The sequence below is a fragment of the Camelus dromedarius genome, chromosome 22 (assembly GCF_036321535.1).
Source record: "Camelus dromedarius isolate mCamDro1 chromosome 22, mCamDro1.pat, whole genome shotgun sequence".
Lineage (NCBI taxonomy): Eukaryota > Metazoa > Chordata > Mammalia > Artiodactyla > Camelidae > Camelus > Camelus dromedarius.
The window spans coordinates 10,704,040-10,731,617 of record NC_087457.1 but is presented as its reverse complement, the minus strand read 5'-3'; the positions used below and the strand labels follow the sequence as shown (position 1 = coordinate 10,731,617).

The 27,578-nt window shown below is 50.1% G+C and overlaps 1 protein-coding gene across 7 annotated transcripts in view; it reads right to left on the bottom strand.

Moving 5' to 3' along the window:
* The window catches only part of ANK1 (ankyrin 1), a 193,358-nt gene that overhangs the window by 90,987 nt on the left and 74,793 nt on the right, over positions 1–27,578 (bottom strand). The window contains exon 1 of one of the 7 annotated variants that reach the window (XM_064477432.1): positions 5,962–6,097. The exons of the other annotated variants lie outside the window; for them this stretch is intronic. Coding sequence (XP_064333502.1) covers positions 5,962–6,000 — 39 coding nt within the window. The 5' untranslated portion in view covers positions 6,001–6,097. Of the gene's footprint in view, positions 1–5,961; positions 6,098–27,578 lie in introns of those variants that run through there. 7 annotated transcript variants of the gene reach the window in all.

Sequence of the window (27,578 nt, the reverse complement as noted above, 5' to 3'; positions counted from 1 at the left end):
AAGTAAACAGCACAGAGCACTTACTGAGTGCTGAGAGCCATTATCTCTCTCTCACACACACGCACAGATGCATTTAGTCCCCATTAAAAAAATCCCCAAGAGGCGAGTACAATTGCGGTCCCCATTTTATAGATGTGGGAAGTGAGGCACAGAGAGCCCAAGTGACTTGCGCAGGGTCACACAGCAGGGAAGAGGAACAGCCGGGCTCAAGCACAGGCAGTCTGGCTCTGAAACTGTGAACCTGACCTCCATGCCCTGTTGCTTTACCTGGCCGGTGACCCTCGTCAGCTTTCCTGAATGAGAGTAAAGAACCTGCAGCCGTGGCTCAGACTTACACAGGCACATCCAGACTCCGCCCAGGACACTGGTTTGTGTTAGAGGCAGTGGGAGCTGGGGATGAAACCAGGTCCCCCAGGACAGACCAATGCAGGGGGCTCTGAGCAGCTCCCCTGCATCTGGGGGACCCTTCGGTCCACAGGCACCTTAGCTCCCCCAGATAAGGTGTCCTTATCTGTAAGCCAGGGAGGGCAAGGCCTTTCTCATTCCCTGGCTATGAGGCTGAAGGGAAATATCATATATTGTTGCAATGATCACATCGGCACAAGCGCCGAGAGCGATGCTTGCACGTGGTGTGCACTCAGGGTGAGTTTCACAGGTGACAGTGGTCATGTGACAGGCCACGTGGGAAGCAGGCAGTGCCATTCCTCCAAAGATCCACCTGAGGCACCATCTCCTTCCTTTGTGGTCCCTCCTTGGAGAACACACTGCAGGGTGCTGAATGGTGGTCCCCAAAGACCTGTCTGCATCCTCATTCCTGGGACCTGCGACTGGGACCTTATTTGGAAAGAGTCTTTGCAGTTGTAATTGTGTCATGGGTCTTGAGATGAGATTGTCCTAGATTACCTAGGTTGGCCCTAAATCCAATGACAAGTGTCCTTATGAAAAGCAGAAGAACACACACACACACACACACACACGCACACGAGACAGAGATCAGAGTGATGCAGCCACAAGCCAAGGAAGCCGGCCACCAGCAGAAGCTGGAAAAAGCAAAGAACAGATTCTCCCCCAGGGCCACCCGAGGGAGCCCAGCTCTGCCAACACCTCGACTTCAGACCTCTGGCCTCCAGAAAATGGGAGAAGAAATTTCTCTTATTTTAAGCCACCATATTTGTGGTCATTTGTTACAGCAGCCACAGAGAACTAATACACGTTAAGGACAATTGTTCCTAAACACAGAGGACTCGAAATCTACAGCCAATGATCTCCAACTATGTTCTACAATTAAACCCTGACCTCCTCTCCCCAAAGCGGGGCTGCACGCCCTTGCCAACTGAACAGTTAATCCAGGACAGAAAAGATTCTCCAGCTTCGGAGACCTTCACACCGGAGGGCTGCCCTGGCCCCAGGTCCCCGGCCACCTCAGGCCCCCACCACTGCTCCAGAACGCCCCGCCGACCCCACACCTCGGGGATGTCCCACCCCAACTCCAGGCCCACACGGTCCCTGCTACATCCGCTCAAACCCAAGCTCTGAGTCTTCCAGTTCATGACACCCGTGGATCTCCAGGCTCCCTGCGTGGCAGGAGGGCCCTTTCCTCTTCCCTCCTCCCTCCGGGTCCCCCTAGGCATCCCCATGCTCTATCTCCTCCAGGCCCACACCCTGACTATTCCAGGACCCTGAAGCCCCCTAGTTCATCAAGTCTAATCTCGCCTTGCTTCAATGTCCCCTCAGCTCTTAGCACCTCTATAATGCTGCTCCCGGACACTCATTATTTACCATCTTCAAAACTAGGACCAAGAGGCTGATTTGTCACATGCCTTTTAAATACATCTTTCTCTACTTATTTGATTTTTGCAAGTCTTATCTCCCTGGCCAAATTGTTTTTTTGGGGGGCAGGGAACCACATCTCCTGTCTCTTTTGAATCCTTCAAAGCATGAAGTCTCTGCCAAGCCAAGACCTCTCTTGGCCTAAAACACAGGGCACCGAATGTCCCCAGGCTCCTTGGGGAGGCAGCTGTGGGAGAGGAGATATTTCAGGAATGAGGATCAATCTGTTGGTTCCCTATGAGCTGGGTTCCCAAAGAAATCAGACTCAAAGTTGAGTTCCTCTGAAAATATCTATTTGTGCTTGCTGATTCAGAAAGTCTGTCTGGATTCAGCTGTTGGGAAAAATAGTATATTCTTCCCCAAGAATGATGAGTATGAGAGAGAGAGAGAGACCCATCTCCCATCTATCCAAGCTATCTTCTGCAGCACAGTAATAGGACTGGGGATGAAAACCTAAGAATGGTGGATAAAAATAGATGCCATACCAACTAGTGACACTGTCACTGTTCAAAGCACCGAATCTAGGGAGCAAAGGGGACTATTTACGACAGACAGACAAGCAAATACATAAAGGGCAGGGAAGCCTCATCTTGACGAGGCTAAGGAAGGCTACATAATCTCCGTCGTGTGGATAACAGAATCATGAAATTATAACACTAACATCAATCAATAAGCAAGTGTATCACCAACATTCTATCTTTTAATCCTGATCATGACCCACATGGTTGGTATAATTATTTTCATCCCCATTTTAGGGGTGACAAAAGCAAGGTTTGGAGAGGTTAATAACTTGCCCAAGTTTTGCATTACGTCACACTCTGGGATTCAGCCCAGGACTCCCTGAATCAAGCTGACGCCTTTTTACCGCCCTTGACCCCAAGGTGCGTTCTCAGCAAATTCAAACCTGACAGATGTAGGGCCTGGGAGGGGCCCCATGCCTTTTTCAATGAAACAGTGAATCCACAGCAGAGAAAGGGTCCCTAGACAGGTCCTGGCTTTGACCCTGAGCACTGCATAGAGGCCAAGACAGGATGTCCAGAAAGGAATCATGGAGTCCCCATCCTTCCCTTCCCTGATGAAAAAACTGATAGTAAAAATAAACTTAGAGATGAAGTTCAATTGCTAAGGCCTTGTCATTTTCTTTTGAGTCTTCTCTGGGCATAAAGTAGTCACGATGGAAGCAGGATCCTGGAGGTATCGTATAGGTGGATTGCAGATTATAATGGAGTCACTCCATTCAGTTTAATTCTACAACATATTTCCGAAGGTCCTAGCTCAAGTCCAGGATCCTGCTGGGCAGACAGAATAAAAATTCTGAATATAGGTTCCCTGCCCCCTTATTTGAAAAACAAAGTGACAGAGTTATAATGCACATACCTACTGTCCATTCCACAAGCACACAGTGAGCACCTTCTAGGTGCCGGGGGACACTTAAACTACGGGGCAAATGGCCCTCTTTGGAACATGAGACCCACTCTTGTTCTTCCGAGCCCCAGCTGCTCATCCCTCTAACTCAGTTACCTCCAGCTCAATGACCTGTCCTAGGTACTGCTTCCTGGCATGTCTAGGAACAGTCTGTAACCCAGCAGGGCAGAAAGAGAGTCAAAAGAATCCAATATGTTCCAGTAAGAATATTTATCTGAATAAATGCCAATCAGAAAATCAACACTAATGACAAAATACTAAGCAGACTCTTTCTGGGCTCAGATAATTTGGAGCAGAGTCCCTGGCCCTCCCTGAGTGCCCCATCCCTCCCTGAGTGGCACGACCCTGCGGGACAGCCTCAGAGAGGCCTCCCTGTGAGAGGACTGAGGACCAGCTAGAGAAGGCTGCTCACTGTGCCCACAAAGCAGTCCGCAATGGCTCTAAACCCCGTACTGTCACTGAAAGCTGTCACCGCTCTGAGCGCCCCACCAAGCCTGCCCACTTGTGTCTTGGCCCCCGCCTCATCTTGAGCTTCATTTTAATCTAATTTTACCCATGAGAAAATTGTGAATGCCAGCAGTGAGTGGAGGAGGGGTTGCACGCATTTCGCTGGATCCCTGGTCCACATCCCGGCAGGTTAACCCATGCGATGTCCCTGAACTTCCTCTCAGAACAAAATAAGTTACCTTTCAAAAACCCTTCCTATGTTTTAAGCTCTGCGTAAACTAATCCATTGGCTCCTCCCAGTAATCTCCGGAGGCAGGGACTTTTACTGTCTCTTCTGCACAGATGAGGTCGTGAGTCACAGAGAAGTTAAGCATCCTGTCCAGGGTCACACAGCTAATCCTGGTGTGGCCAGGATTTGAATCTAAGTAGCCTGTCTCTGGGGTCTTGCTCTTCACCCCTGAGCTGTGCTGCCCCACCGGTCAAGTTCTAGTGCCCAGAGACTCCTCTCCAGGTCAGCTCTGGCCGGAGAGAGCCTTCTGCCTGTGCTCAGAGGCTGTGCCCGCTACAGCCCTCACCACAGGAGGAAGTAAGTGGAAGGGAATGGAATTCCTCCTGAGACTCAAGTTCTTATCAGGGCTGCTCGTCCGAAAAGGGAGGTGAGTCCTTGGTTACCTGAGACTCCCAGACTATTATTAAACTTGCCATTCCTGAGTGAGGCCATACGGATGTAGAAGTAGACACGCAGCCGAGGGGGCTCCAGTGTCCGGGGAGGGAGAGGCTGGAAGCCTGCTGCTCAGTGTCGGCAGGCCTGCACACAGGAGCAGGGCAAAGTCTGCTTCCAGGCCGGATGGGAGATTCCGGGGCCTCTTCGCACCTCCTCTGGGGCTTGGGATGGCCTGAGTTTTCCCAGGACAAATCGTGGCTGACTTTTTCAAGGTCTTTCAGTGTAAAATTCTCTCATCTAAAAAGATGAATGGAAACTGAGCTATTTTCAATTTCTGTAAAAAGTGTTAAGATAGTATCTCTCTCCCAAAGGGTCTTGTTCAGGCCAAAGGCAGTTTCTTTGACAGAGTCCCTGTCAGAACGCCCAGGGGAGGGTCTAGATCCTTTCCTGAGGGTGGGGCAGCCCATCCAGAAGACCAAGAACAGCAGGCAGCCCTCTGCCTGGACGTTGGGGGGCTGCCCGCCACATCTGAAACTTCCTGTAAACTCAGAGCCTGGCTGTTCCTCGGAGCCCAGGACAGGCCTGGAAAAAAGAACAGGCAGAACCAGCCCGCACACACCTGTGTGGCCCCTGCCTTACCCTCTTGACTACAGAGAAACAGAAGTGAACCCTGAGCCCCACTGTGGGTTTTCAGCGGACTTCTTTCATTTTTCTTTCTGCAAAGTTGTGCTGTTAAGAGTTTCACACACAGTCTCCAGGTGCCCCCATCAGACTCCCACTGGCAGAGATGAAATGAACCAATTAAAGCTGTCACCCAGGAAACAAGATGTGTAAGCCAGAGGCCCGAGTCCTCTTACAACCTCGCTGCGCAGCTGCCAGGCCTCGGGCGTCGAGCGAGGAGGCCGGGCGATGCCGGGCTGTGGGGGAAGCCGGAGCGGACCCTGACGCCGGGAAGCCCTGGCGTGAAGCCCTGCTCTGCCACTTGATGCTCGGTCTAGCACAAGTCCCCAGACCTCAATTTCCCCGTTGCTAAAATGGGGACACTACGCACAGCTCGCTGCGCGGGGACTTCGAGGATGACAAAGGACAGGCAGGGGACCCGGCTCCCTCTCCACCCCATTCATTTCCAGCTGCCTCTGGACCTCTGGGAGCTCGTGTTTCTAAGGTCTAGGGGTCAGGCGTGCAACGGGAGGACCTTCTCCGGCCAAGGCCAAGGCCGAGGTATCCCTGCGGGTCCCAGTGGGTCCCCGCGAGGGGCGGCGGGGCGCCCCCCATCGCAGAGTCGGCCCGGCGAGACTCTCCTCCGGGGACCTCCGCGCGCCCGCGTTTGCGCCCCGCCCGCCCGCCCGGCCGCCGGGGCCACAGGTCGGGCCGCCTCCCGGCACCGGCCCTTCCGCGGCGGCGGCCTCCAGGCCAGAGGAATTTTCCTCTGGATCCCGCTAGAAGCCTCGGCGCCCGCGGGCGTGAGGCAGCAGAAGGGCGGCCGGCGCGCGTCCCCGCCCCCGCCCGCGCCCGGAAAGTTGGCGCCCGGCGAGCCCGCGGCGAGGGGCGCGGCGGCGGGGACCCCGCGCGGCGCGGGCGGGCCGTGCACTCACCGCGGCGTCTGGACCCGACCTGCCCTGTCGCGCTGCCATCGTCCGGCTCCCGCGCGGAAATCCGAGCCCGCGGCCGGCTCCCCTCCCCCGTTATCTGCTCGGCGGCGCGCGGAGCGCCAGCAAGTTACGCGGCATCGGGCTAAAAATACAGGCGCCCGCCGCTCCTCCGCTTGGCCCGGCTCGGCTCCAGCGCGCGGACCCCGGCTCCCGCCCGCCCGCCCGCCAGCCAGCCGCTAGTGGGGTCTCTTCATTTTCTCCCCATCCTCGTGGCAGATGGGAAAGTTACTGCGCAGCGATCTCCGGAGACGAGGCACCTGCGGCCGAGCCCCGCGGCGCGGGCGCGTGGAGGGTGCGGCGGGGGTGCGGGCCGAGCTGCAGGTGCGGCGGGCCGGCGGAGGGCAGCGTCCTGCCGCTGCAGAGGGGAGGCACACACGTCCAATGGAGGTGAGGAGCTCCAAGCTGCATGGCGCTCCCGCCCTGCCTCCTGCCTCCCCGACTGCCCGGGCGAATGGGCCCCGGCGCCGGCAGAGTCGGCCAGGGTGAGCTCAGCAAAGTCTATTTCTGCCCTACCGCCAATTTGCATGTTTCGAGCTCTTCCATCGTGTCCCGAGATACCAGCTAATCAGCCTGTTTCGGCTCCTGCCTGCCGGAGAGCCGCCTCGCGGAACGAAGCCGAGAGGCAGGACGCAGATCTGTTACTACCGTCTCCCGCATCCCTCCCATCTCACGGTGTTCAGGGCCTGTCACCCAAGGCCGGAGGAGGCTTCCGGATTTCTTCTCCGGGGCCATCCTCACCTTTTCATGAGGTCATTTCGGGGGCCGATGTCAAAAACATGTTGGGGGTTGGGGGTGACACCAGGGAATACTCTGAGAAATGGCCAGATAGGAACTGTCAGGGCTGCTGGCGATGCCGCTTGTTCACATATGGATGTTTGGTACCGTGAGCCCAGCTTCATGCTCTTGTCAAGTAGCAGGCTAGACACACCACCAGATGCCCCTTTCCCACTCCTCCTCCTCCTCCTCCTGCCTGACGCATGGGCACGGGAGGAACTAACGCAGCGAGTACCTATTAGGTGACGGACATACTACGTTACCTCAGTTAACCCTCACAGCTGCCTATTACGGTAGAAGATGCTTTTCTAGTTGTATGGATAGAGGAGCTGAGCCCAGAGAGGTTAAGGTCAGGACTAAGGTTATTACTAGTCAACAGAGGGTCCAGCTGACGTCACCAAAGCCCTTCCATTAGCAGCACTGGCAAGATCCCCAGCCCAAGTGCGCCCAGTGCCAGGAGGGGACAACGCGCAGGATGCTCTGAGGTTAGAAAAAAAACTGAATGTTTTCCAAAGTAAGGTACTCTTGTAAATTGGTGCAACTACTGTGGAAAACAGTATGGAGGTTCCTCAAAGAGCTAAAAATAGAGCTACCATATGATCCAGCAATTCCACTCCTGAGTATTTATCCCAAGAAAATGAAAGCACTAATTTGAAAAGATACATCCACCCCAATGTTCACAGCAGAACTATTTACAATAGCTGAGATATGGAAGCAACTTAAGGGTCCATCAACAGATGACTGGATAAAGGAGATGTGGTATAGATATACAATGGAGTATTACTCGGCCATGAAAAGAATGAAATTTTGCCATTTGCAGCAACATGAGTGGAACTGGATGGTATTATGCTTGGTGAAGTTAAGTCAGACAGAGAAAGACAAATAGTATATGTTTTCACTTATACCTGGAATCTAAAAAATAAAACAAATGAATATAACAGAACAGAAACAGATTCACAGATACAGAAATCAAACTAGTGGTTACCAGTGGGGAGAAGGCTGGGGGCAGGGCAGGGGAAGGGAATTAAGAGGTATAAACTACTAGATATAATATAAATAAAATATAAGGATGTAATGTACAGCACGGGGAACACAGCCAATATTTTATAATAACTATGGATGGAGTATAATGTATAAAAGTATTGAATCCCTATGTTGTACACCTGAAACTAAAAACTAATATAATATTGTAAATCAACAGCAATTAAGAAAAGTAAGAGGCTCTTCAAAGCTATTCAACAATTAGGGAAAGTCCTAAATAAATGGGATAAATAAAGATTAAGAGCGAAGGATAGGAGGTTACCAAAAAAGAGTGATCTGATGTGTGTAATCAACTAACTCCTCCATGTGCGGATGAAAACACTGGTACTTGGAGACACTGGCATCAGGATTGTCCAGACCCAAGACCCTCAGCACCATCAGAGGACAGGTAACCTCTGAAAGGTGGAAAACATCACATCTCTGTACCAAAAGGCAGGTGCCCAGAGTCGGGGGAGTCACCACAGTCCCTTCTCTGTGCACATAAATGCACACATTTTAAAAACACCAGTTACCCTACTGGTCTGTTGCTCTGGGCCTCTTAAAAGTGCCTCTCAGATTTGCTAAAAGCCTCTTACATAGAGAGCTTCAATTAATAAATTATGGTTAATGGAACAGCCCTGATCATAGCCCAGTGGAATATCTCAAAGGATTCTAAAGCACTGTTCCAACATTAATATTTAGAGAGAGAAATGCCCTACTCAAATGGAAGATGAATAATGTGTAATAGTTTCAAAAACACTAATACAATTGACTGGCACAATGAACTGAAAAATAGACTATTTTAACAGCTGTATTGAAGTATAATGGATATACTATAAACCAAAAATTTTAAATGCACAATTTGGCAAGCTTTTACACCTGCATAACCCTAGAAGACCATCACTACCATCAGGACAATGACTTTCCAAAATCACCTCCAGAAGTTTCCTCCTGCCCTTTGGGTCCACCCTTGCGTTGGTCCATATCCTTGCCAACACTTGGTATGGTCAGTCTTAATTTAGATATTCTAATAGAAGTGTAGTAGAATTTCACCGTGGGTTTGCTATGCATTTCCCTAGTAATCAATGATGCTAAACATCTTTTCAAGGGCTTACTCGCCATCTACATGTCTTCTCTGGTGATGTATCTGTTCAGTATTTTGCCCAGTTTTCACTTGGGTTGTTTTCTTATTCCTGAGTTTTGAGAGTTCTTCATATATCGGGATATATAATTTAAAGGTGAGGTAAAACAGATCTTGCAAGGAAAATGAAATGTTCAAAGTTAAATAGCAAAAAATTCCCAATCCAGTTTCAGTACCCAGATGTTATAACTCTTAAGCCCATAAATGTTATGGGTTATAAACTATCACAAAGGAAAAGATGAGCTAGTCATAGTGGACCACAAGCTGAATACAACCCATGGTACTGTTGAGAGTATGGGAAAGGTGCTGAGGTATTATCAGAGGACTGGAGTCCTCAGGACCGCCAAGAATTCTTGACGTTAGTTGTGACCTCAGTGGGGCTGAGGCTTGGCAACTTAGATGTGCAGAGGAGGAGAAGCGAACAGCTGCAGGCACGTTACTCAGTAAATCTTGAGGTTAAAGGAACTGAGATGATGGACACTAAAAAGAGAAGGCTAAAGAAGAAAGCCCTTAAGATGCAAACTCCTCCTGCACCAGAGCTTCCATCCCCAGCGTAGGACGAATTAGATGGCGCCCTTGCCTAGATGCGATAACCTGTTCACCATGATTCAACAAACTGGCTCCTCACAAGCAGAGACGGCTTGGTTTGCACGTCCTGTATTCCCAGTCTCTCTCCCTCGCTTTCCCCACCTGCTTCCCTATGTTTCTAGCACAGAATTGGGCAGCAGTACCGAATAAATGCGTGCTGGCTGATGTAAGAAAATGACACATCTGCCGTTTCCAGTGGTCGCGAGGAAACTGTAAGTCACGGGGTTCGATTGATACGGAGGAGCTTTAGATCAGACAGAATTTTTCAGGCTATGAGGGATGTGTCTTAACAGAACTCATTATTCGGAAAGGGCTGAATCTTTGCTGGAGGTCCTTTGGGAGAGCAGAGAAATATAACTCACCATTCGAAATGGCGTCTAGAGGCACAGGACCAACTAAATGACTTGTAAGGGTTTCTTTGGGCTCTAGATATTCAGAAAGATAAGTCGTTAATTTTTTTCCCCATTAATCATCTGGCTCTCTTAACCCTCCATCACTCTCACACCCTCAGACAACACATAATAATTCCACTCCTTGCCTGTTTCCAATTTTTTTCTTCATACCTCAGGGCTGTACTTTCATTGCAGATATTTAGCGTGCCCAGGAGATCTGCCTGTGAGAGTCACAGAAGCCACAGCCAAGGACCAGAAAGGAACTGATGCGCTGAAGAAGAGGCTAGGGTTCTTGGTAAGGATGCAGACCACTTGCTCTATCCTATGGGTTCATGGCATTTGCAGGATATTTTTTTTTCCAGTTGTGCTAAATATTTTAGCAGCTGTCTCTGCAGTTCCTCGCAGACAAGCAAAATAGAGGCTTCGGCTGTGGAGTTCTGTCCTCCAGGCCACATTCAGCCACGTCAGGAGGAGACGATGCAGGCAGCAGACAGGGATGCAGCACTTAGCACCCTGGGCGGGAGCGGCAGCCTGGAGCAGCCTGTGGACCCCCTGCCATGACACCTCCACCCCCAAGTCTTTATCTCTACCAGAAATTGGGAGAATGCTTCTTTTGGCTCAAAAGCCTGATGCAAAGGATCCCAGGTGCATGGGATTCTCGGATAACCGCCTCCCCGGGACGCTTTGGGAGAAGAGGAACTTAGGGGGTGGTTAGCCTGGACCCAATCTGGCTCCTCTCTAAAGGGATGTCAGAGCTGAGGTTCAGGGCAGACCCAGACTTCCAGACTTCCCTCCCCCTGCCAGTGACTGGAGGATTGAGGGCCCTCCTGGCCATCCCGTTTTCATCTTCCTCTGCAATGAAATCAGACTTGTACTCAATAGCAAAAGCAAATCATTTTGCTTTTCTGGACAGCCTTAAAATACTCGAAGTTAGCTGGCCCGCAACATCCAGAGGCGTAACTTTTGATAAAGGGAAATAAATAACTTTTCTGAGCATTGGTTTCCTCGTCAGTGAAATAAAAATCACCTTCCCCTTGCCTCCCCACCCCACGCCCCCGGCCATGTATTGTGAGAATCATGTAAAAATGCGTAGCATCACACCAGGCACATAGTAGGACCTCAGTAAATGACAGGGATGCGCTTTTATCCTCTTTCCCTCCCTTCCTTCGCTAAAGCTTTCGTTAAAGCTTAGCTTGCCCGCTTCCCCTCTGTCCCACCCAGAGGTAGCGGGTGTGACTGATTTTTGCTTCTACACTAGAAAATTCCAGCCCGGTCACTGCTTATGCAAGGTCACCCGTAGCCGAGAACAGGACCCCAAGCGTCCTCAGCTCACTGCTGTAACAACAAGAGCTCTGAGACTTTCACTGCACCATTTTCAATTTCCATTTCTTCTGCAGTGGAGACGATTCTCAGGGTGAGTGTTCAGCTGAAGCCCTGCTCCTGAGCCCAGCCCGGGGCCCCAGCTCCTCCGGCAGCATCCCGGCCCGCCACCATTCTTTTATCTGTGCGCCCTGCACCGACACAGGGAGTTGCCCCGGCCCCGAGAGTCTCTGTGCGAGGCTGATAAGGAGTAGGTACCAGGAGCTCCACCCTTTACTGAGAAAAGCAGGCTGGCTTATTGCCACCCCAGGCCGCCGCCATCAACCACTGGGGAGTCTGTGAACCACAGAGAGCATCGCTGCCCGGGAAATGTTTTTCCTCCTAGACACTATTGCCCTCCTTCTGCCCTAGCCCCCTCCCCAGTTACTTAGGAAGGGACTTCCCAGAATAGACGCTACAGCTGTTGTGTTGAATGGACCGAGAAATCCAGGGTGACTCCTTCAGGCTTCTTGTAGTGAGAGGAGAGACGGAGGCGAGGACAGAGAGCCTGGGACGTTTTGCTCTTTGACTTTGTGTGGTGAGCTCCCGGCAGCCAGTTCAGTGGCCCCGGGCCCCGCCTCGCCCGAGCACGCATCCCGTGTGCAGGGGTCTATTTAGGGAGGTGATCAGAGCCGGGTATCAGGTCCCACGGTGCTGGCACTGGTCTCCATCATGTTCTTTTTAAGAGGGTTGGCAGGCCTGGAGTCTATTTTTAAACCTATGAGAAGATGCTGCTGGATTCCAGGGAAGGCCAACGTTAAACCTGAGATCAGGCGGGGGAGGCGGGGAGGACGACGCTGAATCTAGGATTTTCTCTACACATACACACAGGGGTTCCCCTGAGTCCTGGGACCAGGTACAGACTGTCCATCAAAGTGTTCACTTTAGCTGCAGACCTCTCCTTGACATGACCTTGTGGAATGTGACCCCCGTCAGACGGAGCCTGTGAGTTGGAAAAGGGTTTTGCTTGATGGGTCTACATTTCAGAATTGAGATTTAAAAAGTAGATTCCCCCCTTGTGGTGTGAAAAATCAACTTTTTTATATAGCTGTCAACCTCCTGTCTTCTGGTTTTCAAGTCGAAACTGGAAACCCTAAGCCCCCACTCCCTAGCACTTTGAGTCCATAGCCAAGTTTGCCAGCTAGAAAAAGCATGACCTTGGCAGGGGTCTCTGTGCCCACCGCACCCCAGAAATCCCACCCCTGTGCTGGAGAGAAGGGGCGGGGGTGGGACGAGATTATTTTCCCCACGATGAGAAGCAAACAGACACCAAACGTCACTGTTTCCCCTCAAATAACCAGATGAAGAGAACAGAATGTTTTATGTACAGTAACAAATTTCAGCCTCGGTAGCCACCTCTCTTTTTGGATGAAAAATAGATCAGGAATTCCTAAAGAACTAACTGCCTCAAGAACAAGCAAGTACTTCAGCTGAGTGGTTCTGGGACCACCCAGGACCACCTGGCAGGGAGGTAAGGATGCCATGAGGCGTCTTCTGCTCGTTCACCTCGGAATCCTCATGCCCAGCACAAACTGCCCTCAATACGTATCTCCTGACTTGAATAGGAGCCCATTCCCAACTCAACCCAACGGGGGCTCCAGCCAAGCAGGTCAAAACAGGACACGAGTGTCAGCCTGGTCCTGGCCACATACCAGAGGATCGATAAATGTTAGCCAAACTAGAATCTGAACTGATCGATGCAGATTTTAAAATGGATCATATCAGTGAAAAAAAAAATTCAGATGTTCAGGGCTGGTGGACCAAATCATTCATTTCCTCACAAGCCATTATGGTTCCTGTGGAAACAGCTTGAGAATCACTGTCATTTCCTGGGTGGGGAGGTTACAGGTGCTGCCCCTCCCAGAGCCCTGGGTGCTACTGCAGGAAAGGATCTCACACCCCAGTTCCTTTTTTGGGGGGGTGGAGGGGTGGTGATTTGATTGATTGGTTGATTTAATGGAGGGACCAGGGATTGAACCCAGGTCCTCGTGCATGCTAAGCACACGCTCTAACACTGAGCTGTCCCCTCCCTCCTGGGATCTGATGCACCCCCCGCCCCGTCCCAGCCTCCCAGCGCCCACCCATGATCTCCATCAGCACTAAACTGCCTGTGCAGGGTGAACACAGCCCCTCCACCTCACACTCCCAGGGCGATGAGGCAGATAGCTCTGCAGTGGTTCACATCTCTCCACACAATCAAACCCACTTCTCACTTGAACTTGCTAATATGCAAAACCTTTCCATTTTCTTTCAAATCGCCCAATGGGCTGGCTTGCGTACCAGCAGTGAAACCCATGGTTCCCGAAGTTCTGAAGGATGCTCACAGGTCAGTTCAGACAGCCCTGCCTGGCCACCCAGGAGAGGCCTTTATTTGAACAGTTCTCCCTGAAGGGACAGAGCCAGGATAGATGGTGGCCCATTGCCAGCCATGTGGAGACCTGTCTAAAGGATTCCAGACGGACCTGTGCCCCGCTAAAGTTTATCCCACCTCTGGAGCAAGGCTTTCCCAGCTTGGGGGAGGCAGCCTTGGGACATCCACTAGGGACTGGGGTCTGGGAAGGTCATGCTGTGTGACCCCTTCCGTGCCCTCTGGCCCATCAGACTTCACTGTAGTGACAATGAGACACAGATGAAACAGGAGGAAGAGTATAGCCCAGGGAACTCTATTCAATAGCTTGTAATGGCCTATAATGAAAAAGAAAACGAAAAGGAATATATATATATATAATATATTGAGTTCACGTTGAGTTTTCCAGAATAATAATGGTCACTTCAGTATCACCCCCTTTGGAACAGGGCGAAGGAAGGTGAGGTCTGGGGAGCAGGTGCTCAGCCCGGAGGCGGTCAAGCCCTCAGGGACCCCCTGCAGTCGAACCAGCTTCTCCCTCTTCCATTAGGGGCTGGCGACCGCCAGGAGTGGACCCAGCTGGCCAAACGCTCACTGAAGACGTGTCCTCTCTCTTCCGGGAGCCAACATATTTCAAGGCGATTAAACCCAATTAAGCTACCACCCAGCCTACCTACTGGCCCTGAAGTTTGCCAGTTTTCACAATTTGACAGCAGGCAGGCAGGCTCTTTTCTTCAAGATCCTCTTAGGCTCCTTTCAACAGGGCACCGAGCAGCCACCACTGTCTTCTACTTCCCGGTCCTATTTCGTCTTTACTACCAAGGCAACAAGAGCAGGTGCCACGCGTAATATTTCACACGGGGCTCATCGTACTATTTTTAATAATTGAATAGAGACCATTATCCTTCTATTTAATCCTCTAATGAATTCTGGCTGGCTTCCCTTTCGACTATGCTTTCATACAGTATTTATATCACTCCTTTTATAATTATTTAAATAAAAAAGATGAGGAAATAAGCTATCAGCCATCAATTCTAGCTACCTTTCTCTCCATCCTGCTTTGTCTGCAGAAAACCCCACCTGCAGTGAATCCCAAGGTATATTACTCATTTGGACATTTCTAATCTGGACAATGATGAAGTATGTTTAGATGGTCTCTTTCTGAAACCTTGGCTTCCCAGCTTTTGAAAGAAATAAAATGTTATAGATTTTCATCTCCCAAATGTTATGACTTTATGAAGACTTCATTTCTGCTCTGAAATCACCCTGGATATCCACTCCCATAAGCTACTTTTCCGTATGACCTTTCTTAGCACCCCTGACCTTGAATTCCTAAATAAAGGAAGGTTAAGTATTAGAAAAGAAAGCAAGAAATGGGCGGTGAGTCAGTTATCACTAAAACAATCGTTGTCATTTCCATGATGACTGAGCCAGTCCTTAGCCTGCAGAGAGAGACATCTCCAGGGATTTCTGAAATGAGATAATAGATGCCAATCAACGTATCCAAAGGAAAATCGTTGTCAATATCTGCATCAATCTTTATTCCCATGAGTGCTTTTAGGATGAGGGTACCAGGGATGAATTATCGATGCAGAAGTGCTGGTACTAATACATTTGCTTCTCCTGATTCACTAACTCTTTCATTCCAAGATAAACTGCTGAGTCTCCCTGTGCTTTTGAGAACCCAATGGCAGACACAACAAGGCACATTCTACAGTTCCTAGCCTTGGGAAGATTGCAGACTAGCAGATGTGAAAGATATAGCAGTATGGAAAACACATAGAACAATAAAGGGTTAGAGATTCAGTAAGACAACAGTTCAAGAGACAGCCTATGAGTGTATGATTAAAAGGAAATGAGAGGTTCCAACAAGCAGTGCCAGGAACTCAAAGGAAAGGTGGAGATCAGAGCGGGATACGGCACTCAGGGGAATCTTTTATCGAGCAATGAGATTTGAACCAAACCCTAAGGGCTGCCAGTTTTTCAGAAGTCACGAGGATCCATTTCAACACTATCCATGCTTACTTGGAGCCCCTGTGTTCTGGGTGTTTGGTTCTAGAAGATAAACCAAGGGAATACATGCTTCCAACAGAACGTGGAGATCCAGAAACGAACACTCGTAAATTAAAAGTATGTTCATTAGTCAACAAAATAAATATGCCTACTCCAGGGAGTGGTGTGAAAATGACGTAACAGAATAATGTATATTTCACACGAGGACAGCCTTTAAAGCCTTCAGTGTCTCCTGTCATGGGGTTGATGGGAGCTTCCGTCCCTCAGAGAGATGTCACGCAGAGAAGAAAATGAGCTGATGGTCATGAGATTCATTCGTGAGACACTCTAGTGCCCTCCCCCCGCCTCCCATGACCAAGAAACACCTCTTGCTGGGTCTGGGATGTCCTCCTCGACATCCACAGATGCTCTGCATCTTTTGATGCCCCGTGGGGCCAGACGAGGCACTGGTAGAGAAACCAAAAGAAAGGCAAAATCGGTAACATTTGCGGGGTGCTTGCTACGTGCTAGGCACTGTTCTAAGCATTTACGAGTATTAATTCATTGAATCCTCACAGCAACGTCGGAAGGTAAATGCACTACTTGTCCTTATTTCATGAGTGGAAAACAGAGGCACAGAGAGGTTAAGAAGCTTGCCCGAGGTCACAGAGCATCTCAGAGGTAGAGTCAGGATTTGAACTCCGAAATCTGGAGCCCAGACTGCTGTTGTAAGCGTTCGGCTCTAGGGGCAATGAGACTAGAAGGATAGAAAGCCCAGGAACTTGGAGGAAGCAATAAATAAAAGAGGCGTCCGGTCTGGCTGGGAAAGAGAAGAGAGAAAACCTGCGAAGGTCCCTGTTCGCTAATGACAGCTTGGTGTGTTTTGCAGCCTCGGCGATTCCAGACACTTACTCTAATTATTATTTGGCATTTGCTAAGTGCCTACCCTGTCCCGGGGCCAATCAGGGAAAGTCACAGATCTTCCTAGGTCCTCCCCGAGGATTTGCCCTGGAACGCAGCCGGCTCATCAGACCAGATCCGAGGCCCAAGTTCACCTCCTCTGCATTTTTAACCAGTATCTTTCCTTCTTTCCTCTTGGACTCTGAATTCATAAATAGCATTAACATTTTTCAAGTGCCTGTAGGAGTTTGTTGAGTTAACCTGAGTGACTCATCATTCTTCTCTCCTCTCCCAGGTGACACATCTTCCTACACCCCAAAATCCGACCCGGGGGCAGGGGAAGGAGCAGACGCCTCTCTTTTACTAGATTCTTCCCCCTCAAGTGGTTGGTGCTTCTTGGATCACAGGGTGATGGTTTTCTTGGAGTCAAGTGTTTGCCATGAAATGTGTGTGTACGTGTGCACGCAGGCACGCATCTCTGTGTGTGTGCATGCCTACATATATGTGCACACACTTGTGTGTGCGTGCGCACATGTGTGGACCGTCACTGTCAGGGCAACCTCAGGCATGGAGACAAACAGTTGGTCAGAGGGCATCAGTCTCCGGCACTGGGGGCAGGGTCGGGGGAGGATGATGAGGAGGGCATGATGGGGAGATGCTGGGGTCACCATCCTGTCATTTCTGGGAGTGAATATATTATAGTCTTATTAGAGAGATTACTTCAAGAGGGTACAGGCAGGTGAGGGTGGGAAAGGTTATATTCCACCTATGTGAAAAAAATCAAGAGTGATTTTTGCCATTAAACTTCTAACTGTGCCTCACTAGGAAACTGGTGAAGTCCCTAAGCAGAAATGCTAAAAAGACATGCCTCCGCCCTGTGCGCCTGTGTTTTAGGAGGTTTCCCTCTCTGGGGAAAAAAATTAACTCATCCTTTTGTGTTTTAATGGGAGACTCCGTTTGGAAGGCTCAGGAGAGAAGAAGAGAACCAGTTGGAGGTTGTGATGGGAAGTGAGATTCATCCTTGGCCTTGCACCTTTTCCCGAGTGTCCTCGGTCACCTCCACCTTCCCCTGCCCTCTGCCCCCCTGCCCTAGACAGTCAGCAAGCTTTGGACCATCCACAAACCCACATCCAGGACCCTCTCCCTAGGGGTCCTTCCCGAATTGTTGTGCAATCCCCCAAACTGTTGTGGGATCCGAGTGACACCTTTCAGGCAGGGTACCACCGGCACCACCAGCTCCTGGCAGGGGGTCACGTGCCTTCTGCTTGGGGACCGCACCCAGGGATCCCGGAGTGGAGGGACCCGGCAGGACCTCCTCTCCGGGCTCCCTGACCCTGGGAGCTCAGGCTCTGCTCTCACCACCTTCCCTCCTTGCCCTCTTTTTGTTTCTGCATCGCTCACTCCATCTCATCTCCTGCAGAGGACTACGCTCACCGTCATTCCTGATACCAAATCAAGTGGAGATCAAAACCCGAACTCAGAGCTGCATGCTCTGGGTCTGGAAAGACACATATTTTGGGATCAATCTCTCATCTCAGGGTCTGAAAAGATGCAGTGCCTGGCTCGAGGTCACAGGTCACGGCAGAAGTAGGACCAGAAACCAAGTCGATCGTCTTCTGGTCCAGCACATCCCATATCCCTGGAGTCAGCTCAGAAGTCGCCTTCCTTGGTGGGGGGTGTGCTCTGGGCACAGAGCTGGAACCCACGGGACAAGGAGAGCGGGGCAGGGGAGGGGAGGCACAAGATCTCCAAGGGTCAGGTTCAGAGGGTCAAGCTCAGGTCTGATCCCTGAATCCAGGGCTCAGGAGCTTAGAACAAGGGTTGGGGGTAAGGAGCAAATTGAGTGGAGGCTGAGGGATGTGCTGAATAAGCCAGCTGGGGCTGGTTATCCGAGGATAACCAAGGATAACCAGCAGTCAAGGATAGAGCAGTCAAAAACAACTCTGGGGAACAGATTTAATTTACTGGGGTTTTCAATGGTGAGGTACAGGGGCTCAATCAGGACTTGCTGAGTCCTTGGTTTAGAGAGAGTGGACTGCTCAGACACTCGATGCTGGCTCTTGGCTACCTGGCACTAGTCTGAGGGCCCCAGGCACCCTTCCGCACAAGGATGTGCCGGTCATGACCTTATCCCAGATAGTAAGATGTCCCCCCACCCGCCCCAGTTCTGGGAAAGTCTACCCCTGCCGTGGGGCTGCCTGATGGAAGAAGGAATATTTCCTGGAGGGCTGTTCAACTAAACATGCACACTCTCAAAGCCAAGATGCAGGGCCAAAAACAAAAACCCAACAACTGTGTTGTAGAAATGGCCATCTGTGTGCATGAGGATGGCTGGCGTTCCCTGGGTGGGTATTTCGAACTGGGAAAGCACAGCTGCCATCCATCAGGCACCCTAATGTCACCCCCAGCCCGTCTCCCTTTATCCGTCTGCCTGCAGACAAGTCACCCAACCACTCCGCTCCCCAGTCTCCACCTCCACAAGATGAGACCCGATCTCCCAGCAGAAGCATCATACTGAGCGAGTCAGTTCTGCATCCCGGTCCTGCAGGCTTGTCCCTAAATATCTACACAGCCCTCCCCTCACCGCCCCCTCTTCACCCCTGTTATTTCCTAACACCCCTGTCGGGAAGATGCGGTGTCTGTTGAAAACCATCTCAGCTGCTCTTGGAACCTTAGTGAATCAAACTGCCAGGATTTTATTTTAATCAAAATGTAGCACATTGCATAATAATTTTTATTTCATCTCACACATTTAGTGGTAGGGCCTCTCTAATCACCTCGGCAAATCTGAGTAAATAAGATGTACGTCTGGATCCCAAACGAGATGAAAGAATTCCATCCTATTCACTTGAAGTTTATAAAATTTCAAGTGTTTCACTGGCTTGATTGTTAGACACCAGCCGACCAGAAAGTCCCAAGATTTCTAACCGCCGTGAGAACTAAACGGGTTAGGCGTTCCTAAAATAGCCACACCGGAAAAAAGCTCCTTTGCTCACCCGAATCCATTTCCCCCAATTGAATTGCTTTCCCATTTCCACAGGGAGCTGTTAAGCCAGCCATGCGAGCTTTCAAGGCCCCACAGACACAGGGGGAGAGAAATTAGATGATATTTAGACAAGTCAGCACTTAGCAAAGTCAGGTGCACTAAGTTACTGCAGCCCGTGGAGGTTTTGTTAACTTGAGGTGGGAAGCCCCATGAAAGGACTGGCAGGACCCCCAGGCAGGGGCCCAGCTTTCCCACCTGCGCCATCCGGTTCCCTGGCTCAGGGGCATTATCTGGCTTTTGTGCTTCTGTAAAATGGCTTGCTTCTAGGAGAAGGAAGCTTATCCCTAAGATTCTATTGGTTCCCAAAGCGCACTCCTGATTGGCCCATTTCTAACACCTTATTTGCATAAAGCTCACTCCTGATTGGTCCATTTCTAACATTTCATTTGCATATGACATTGCAAAGTTGACTAGTAACCTATAAAAGCCTGTGTAAGCCTACAGCTGGGGTCCAGAGCTTGGAGTGTTAACTCCTCTGGGCCCCCCGGTGAAATAAACCTGAGTTCTCCAACTGTCCGAGTGCTGCTTGGTCTCTCGCCAGGATCCAGCTTGCTGTAACACTGAGCTGTAACACACTTTGCTGTAACCAACTGAACCCTGCTTCCCGTCTGAGTTGTGTGTCTTATCATCACGTGGTCCAAGGTGATCATTTCCTCCTGGTCCAGGCAGTGTCTCTTCTGAACAGACCTCCCTCTGATCACACCCTTCCCTCTTCGGAGAATTCTAACTATTGGAAAGTTCTTGCTCATACAAAATCTGCTTTTCTGTGACATCTCCCCCACCCTTCACCTGGTCTTGACCCTGGACTCTTGCCAGTGGCCACCTAGTGACAACTGGGGACGTTCCTTTAGACTCTTTAAAAGTCTTTTCTTCCCCTTGTTCCTTCAAGATTTCTCCCAGCTACAGTCCCACACACTTTTGTCCTTGGTGATTTCCTGCCTACATCCGTGCTCCAATGATCAGGGTCTCTCCTGAAATGAAAATCTGAACACCATCTTCTCCACGCTGATGCTATGTTTCCCAAAGTGTGTTCCCAGGAACACTGGCCCCACACAACGTTACCCATTCCACCCCGACCAGGGTGCACTGGGCAGTAAACATGGAAAAAGCAAACTTTACCTTTAGAAATTCACCAAATAAGGGAGCATGGTGAAGCTCTGAGCAATCTTGGGGGAAACTGAATCAGCGTTGTTTAAGCCATTGTGCCCCAATGGCATTCAACTCTAAAATTTTTCATTTTCCCCACCTCGCACATTTCAGGGAAGGCTGCTCATTTCACTGGGACTGACTAGCTAAGCCTTGCAACACTTCATTTCTCTGTCACCTCAGCCTCCCCACCCCACTAGCCTCCTTGGGACCCAAGAACTAATAACATCAAAACAAGAACTTCAATGCAATAGAGAACTCTACTGAGTGGATTCCTTCCTATATAATTACTCGGTTCCATAATTTTCTTGTCTGGGACATGTGAACTTTTTCACATCTTCAATAAGACCTGTAAAACAATTCAAAGCTACCATCTACCACACGGATACTTTTTTTTTTTTTAGGTTATTGATGTTTGTCTTTAAATTCACTGACAAATATGAAAGGCGAGGAGAAAATTGGAAACATTTTTAGAGACAGTCAGCATGTCCAATATATCCGAATCTATTCAGTTAAAGCTTTTTTTTTTTTTTTGCCTCCCACGAACGTTTTTATATACAGTAATTTTTCGATGCACTTGGGAGCTAGCTACTTAAAGAAACCCCAGGATGAAGCTTTTGCAAATTAAGTAAACATCCTGCCATTCATCTGTCTGTTCTTTGGATTCGGATGGGTCCACGCTTCCTGACGTGGTTTTGTTGTGGTTTATAGAGCACAGGGGAGATCCCTGGGCCCAGGGGACCCAATGAGGCTCAGCTGAAGGAACGGGCTGGTGGGTGATATGAAGGGGCCAAAAGCCAGGCCTGCAGGATCTGGCCACAGGGCCACATCCTGACATCTGAGGGTCAAGCTTTTGGCCAGTGCGCTCCAGGAGTTCCGCAAGAAATACCATCCCAGGACCTCACCAGCCCATCTCCCTTCCTGAGCCTCCTGTGTCTCCCACTCCCATGACCAGAAAGTAAGGGGTCAGAAGCCAGGCTCTGGGGCCAGCTTTCCTGGCTGCTTATGTATTCTCATTCCACCGCATTCTTGCTATGTAGCCGTGAGCAAGTCAATCTCCCTGCACCTCAGTTTCCTTATCGTAACAGGCAATGACCCCGCAAATCCATGGCCGGGATCCTTTCTGAGAACCAGGCCTGGCACAGGACTCAGGAGCATCCAGTTTCCAGCTTCCTCATCACATGCACGCAGCCACGTCTTTGTCACTTCTTACCTGGACCACTCGGCGGCCACTCCCACTCTCCTCCACCTCCAGGCTCCCTCCCGTGAAGCTGACATGCCAGAACCTCACCTCAGCCAGGGTCCTGCTCTTCCCCCGTCCAGAACCCCTCCGCTGCTCCTCACCCTTTGAACACCCTGGCAGGTCATTCTCAGGCCCGGCCTGGCCCACTTTCCGGCTCAGTCTCCAACCTGACCTCCTATCTCTCTTCTCCTGCCCTGAACTGATATGAAGATGCACTGACCGCTCAGGGCTTTCCTTGCTCTGCTCTCCCTCTCCGTCCAGGACGCCCTTCCGGGCTTCCCCATCCCTCCATCCTCGACTATCTGCACCAGACCTGTTCCTTACAGCCAACCTGGAGGGACCATCGTCGCTCGATTTCCTCCGCTCACAGTATCCCCTCTCTTGTGAATTTCCAAAGTGCTTTATCCCTTTCGGCAGATCCCTCCCTGCTTTGGGACCTCATGGTTTCGGCACATGCCTCCTCCTGCTTCCAGGCTGCAAATGCTTTGAGCGGCCACTCCAGGCTTCACATCTGCAGCCTCGCAGGACCTTGCCCCTCTCAGGAACTCAGTAAAGACTCGCCAGCTTGGGAAATTCTCCGGAGCTACGCTCTGAAGGAACGGGAGTGAGGACAGGGCATGCCAGGGATGACACGGGAGCTAGGGAATTTCAGAGGAAGGTCCCCAGGTTTTGACAGCATGATGGAAGGGAGTCTCCAGGCAGCCCTGTAGGTTCTGCCTCAAGAGGGGACCCATCAAATCATGGGGACCCCAGAGACAGACTGCCCAGTTCAGCCATTGGCAATTTCTCTAAGTAGGGCACACCTGCACTGTTACGCAAACAAAATTAGACACAGACAAGTATAGCGAAACCCCTCAGTCAGCAATTTCAGGCAGCCCCGTGCACTACCTGCTCCAAATGTATCCCATTTATTCAACGGCTGGAGCCGAAGTTGGTAATGGCCACGTCAGGAGTGAATGGAGTGGAGAGAAAGGGCTCGGGCAGTGACCCCAATCCCAGAGCATCCATGAATGAAAGCATCACCGTGCCTGAGACACGCAGGGCAACCTGCTAACACTAACTCAGCACCTTCGCGGTCACGGGTGCCAAGTGCTCTTACTTGCATTTTTCAGATGGAGAAGTATGAATATTCAAAATTAAGTGCTTTTCCCCCCCAAATCCCACAGGAAGACAATGTAGATGGAGACTGCAAATCCAGGCGCCACAATTGTTTATTTAGTGCCACAGCTACCCCAGAGCAGAGATGGACCACCTGCTACACGGGGCCACAGGCTGGAGGGGACAGGAGGGGGGGTGGGCCGTGGCAGCTGGAGGGGACGGTGGAAACTCCTCCTGCCCAAAGGAGGGTGGCGTTTGGATGGACAGAGAGATGCCTCGCCCAGAAGCCGACAGTCCGGGTTTGATGGTGATGCTATCAAAAGCTTGGTTGGGGAAGCTGGGTCAGAAAGTTCTGTTCTAACAGGTGACACGAGTGGTGACTCATAAATGTGGTGATGAAAAGACCTCCACTGTCATCACTTCCATGCCGGGGAGCAGCTGATTACAGCTCAGTCACAGAAGGAAAAGGAAAACAACAGTGCCCAGAAATGGCTGCTACAACACTCCACTAATCCCCCTGCCCTCCCGCCCCGGCACCCCGGAACAGACTGCCGGTTCATCACACATGCCTTCCCAGGAGCCTAAAAGGGGCTCCAGCATCTTTCTCAGCCCAGCATCCCAGGCAGCTGCTACCAGTCAGATCAGCGCTGACACGGGCAGCGAGCCTCATTTTCTATTCCAGCGTTGTTCAACCAGCAGTTCGTAATGAATGTGGTGCTCTCGGCTGTGGGGCGTGAATGGTTCACCAGGCCTTATCATGGTCTTAATGACATATTCTTCAAGACGATTTGGCGCCCTCCCCACCATTTCTCTGCACGCTCACCAGGCACTGCTGTAACTGGCTTGCCACTAAGATTCTCACCCTTTTTAAAAAATTCTTATTTTCTATTGAAGTGTAGTCGATTTACAATGTTAGTTTCAGGTGTTCAGCAAAGTGATTCAGTTATACATACATACATATATTCATATACATATATTTTCAGATTCTTCTCCATAATAGCTTATTATAATAACTTGAGTAGAGTGCCCTGTGCTGTGCAGTAGGTCCTTGTCATTTATCTATTTTCTATATAGTAATGTGTATCTGTTAATCTCAAACTTCTAATATATCCCTCCTCCCTCCCCACCCCCATAACCAGTTTGTTTTCTATGTCCCTGAGCCTATTTCTGGTTTATAAGTAAAATTTGTATCTTTTCTTTTCTTGATTCCACATATAAGCAACATCATGTGGTATTTGTCTTTCTCTGTCTGACTTACTTCACTTTGTATGATAATCTCTAGGTTCATCCATGTTGCTGCAAATGACATGATTTCATTCTTTTTTATGGCTGAATAGTATTCCATTGTATATAAATGTAAAATCATCTCTTCTTTATCCAGTCATCTGTTGATGGACATTTAGGTTGTTTCCATGTCTTGGTTATTATAAATAGTGCTGCTATGAGCATTGGGGTGCATGTATCTTTTCGAATTAGAGTTTCCTCTAGTTATATGCCCAGGAGTGGGACAGCTAGATCATATAAGTCTATTTTTGGTTCCTTAAGGAACCTCCATACTGTTTTCCATGTCACTTAGATTGTCTTAATGGGATGAATTCACAGAGCAGAGAACACAAATGAATGAGAACACAGATGGACACCAGAAGGCCAGAGAAACCGTACTTCACAGTGAAGTGGGAAGGTGGGTATCAGCCTCGGACTCCTGAGGGTTGGATTAGCATCAAGTCGGTTCCCAAACATGCTATCCTCTGCTTGTGCCTCCAAACCAAGTTGCTGGGACTGCGAGCTGAGGACCAGATCTCAGACCCCAGGGGCACCCACACGCTGCCCCAGACAGCAACCTTACTTTCTTGCCTTCCTGGCCGCGACAGGACTCGGTGTCCCCATTGGGAACACGGGTAGTGATTCCTCGAGGGGCTGCGTGAGCACTGACTGAGCTGGGGTGTGTGAATCACACAGCGTGGTGGCCGGTACACAATAGCAGTTCAATAGTGTCAATTGTCCGCCATCCCCTTAATGAGGACAGCTCAGCCATGCTGACCTGGAGACGGAAACATTTTCCTAACTCTGTGCCATTCCAATGATCCCTCTTCCTCACCCTGCCAGGGCGAATGTTCCCATCGGGATACTTAGTTCCCCAAACACATGGCTGGCTCCCAGCAGCTATAGAAAAAGCCCAAAGGCTGAGGCTGACATTCTGAAACGTCCATGCTCCAGCCCCCGCCACCCTCTCCATCCTCACCTCCCACTGCGGTCCACCCCCCGCCTACACATGACCACCAGGCTCCTGCACCTCTCCAGGCGCACGGCACCCCTCTGCACCCACCGGCCTTACGATTGTGTTCCCTCTGCTGCCCTTGCCTTCCTGCCCAATCTCTGTGAAGTTCTCCTGACTCTTCTAGGCTCATGCAAAGTTCTCTTCCTCTGCAGTGCTTCCCTGGCCAACTCCCTCATTCTCCTGACCAGCAGACTTAATTCTTCCCCAGTCCCGCCTCCCATGATTGGAGCTCCCACCCCTTCACGAGCCTCCTTTATTCTTGCTTCCTACTCAGTAAACTCTGTTGACCTGAACAGAAGGTTGGTTGAAGGTAGACAGATATCCTCTGAATTCCCAAAGTTCTTAGAATGTTGGAAGTTATGGGTCCAGAACACATGATTCAAATATATACATCATAATGGCCAACATTTTCTGATACGCCAGGTTCCAATCATAAGTTCACCTCCAGGACAACCACTATCATCTCCAGTTTACAGATGAGGAAATGGAGGTGTGGAGAGGGTTTATAGCAATTTGGGTATATAAACAATTTGGCTTTTAAATCGTATTGCTGGTTGAACAACACTGGGATAGGAAATGGGGCTCACTGCCCGTGTCTACACCAATCTGACTGGTAGCAGTTTCTTGGGATGCTGGGCTGAGAAAGATGCTAGAGCCCCTTTTAGGCTCCAGGCAGGTGATAAATGAGCAACCTCTTCCAGGACGCCGGGTAGGGGAGGGTGGGGGTGCAAATGTTGTGGTAGCCATTTCTAGGTCATTGTTTTTATTTATCTTTTTTTTGTCTCTTTCTTCTTCGATTGAGCTGTAATCAGATGAGCCGTGTTCTAACTGCTAGTTCTCTGAGAGACATCCAACCTGTCAAGGAGACTTCTGATGCGAACTAGTTCAAGGGCGCCGCCTAGAACTTGGCAGAGGGAGTGATCCCAATGCAGGGAGTCTGACTGCAGAGCCCACGGACGGGATGAATGGGGTCACAACATCGGCCATTAGTGACACTCAGGTGAGACCACCTGCCCTGTACAGCTTGGGCACTGGGGTGCCGACTTGTGGGGAGACAGGCATGTGAAATAGTAATTGAACACAACCAGCCCTTGAGATGAGGAAGATTCGCACCTGTGAACATTCGTCTCTAGAGTGTTAGGAGACAGCCCCGAATTGGGAAGCTGTCTGGGAGACTGGGGCCAGTTAGTTAACTGCTCAGCCTCTGTCTCTTCATTTGGAAAGTGAGGACAATAGTACCTGCCTCATTCAGACAGTTTGCCAAGCAAATGCTCCATTATCCCACACAGATGAAGTAATGTGAATCTACATTATTCTGCATAGCATTTGCAAATCTTGTGAAGGAGAAGGGTTAAAAGCCCGGGCACTGGGGCCAAGGAGTCCAGTCAACTCCTGGGCTGACCCCATGGCCACCTGGATGGCATGTGCAAGAGAAAGATATTCAGAATCTGAGTAACTCCATCCCTGGTCCTGATTTCCACTTTTCAGCCCAATATCATTTATCAGATTACACACTGTCACAGGCAGATGGCCTGGAACCCAGCTCTAAGGATACACGAATATCTAGGAAGGATTCTGGGACCCAGGCACTGTCCTACGCAAGGAGTGAATGTTCCCTCCCTGAGCCCCACTGTACCAGCACCTCACCCATCTCTGCCCAGTTCTGTGAACCTGCCCCAAATTCCACTTCTTGCTTGTGCCTAGTCCTCGACTAATCCCACAAGATAAGAATGAGTTCCTTGCAGCAGTACGATTTAAGATCCTATTAGAAAGGCTTAAGTGTGTGCAATTAATAGAAGACTCTCAGAGATCAAAACCCCTTTAAAAACCTCAGGAATACTTTCTAATGGTGGAACTTCAGGCTTCACAGTAGATGGGTGCCTGCAAATTCACAGCACCAGACAGAACTGTTAGCCAGCCCTGGGGTGACTTCCAGATGACACACCCCCAGCCAGTCCCTTCCTTTGGAGAAAAAGAAAACCACAGGTACATACTGTGACCCACCCCACTGGGAGGAGAGTTTGTCCTATTAGGGAAAGGGAGTGGAGCCTAGAATGGGTTTTCAGAGTAGCTGGACTCTGTTCGATTGTTTGCAAATCATTATCATCCTTGATCAATGGCTGGACCAAAGCCAGTTCTTTTCAGCTGTTAACAGGCACTGGCTTTTCACAGGAAACTGACATCATGTCTTACAAACCACTGCTTCACCATCCACTCCCAGGAAGGGAGAGTAGTC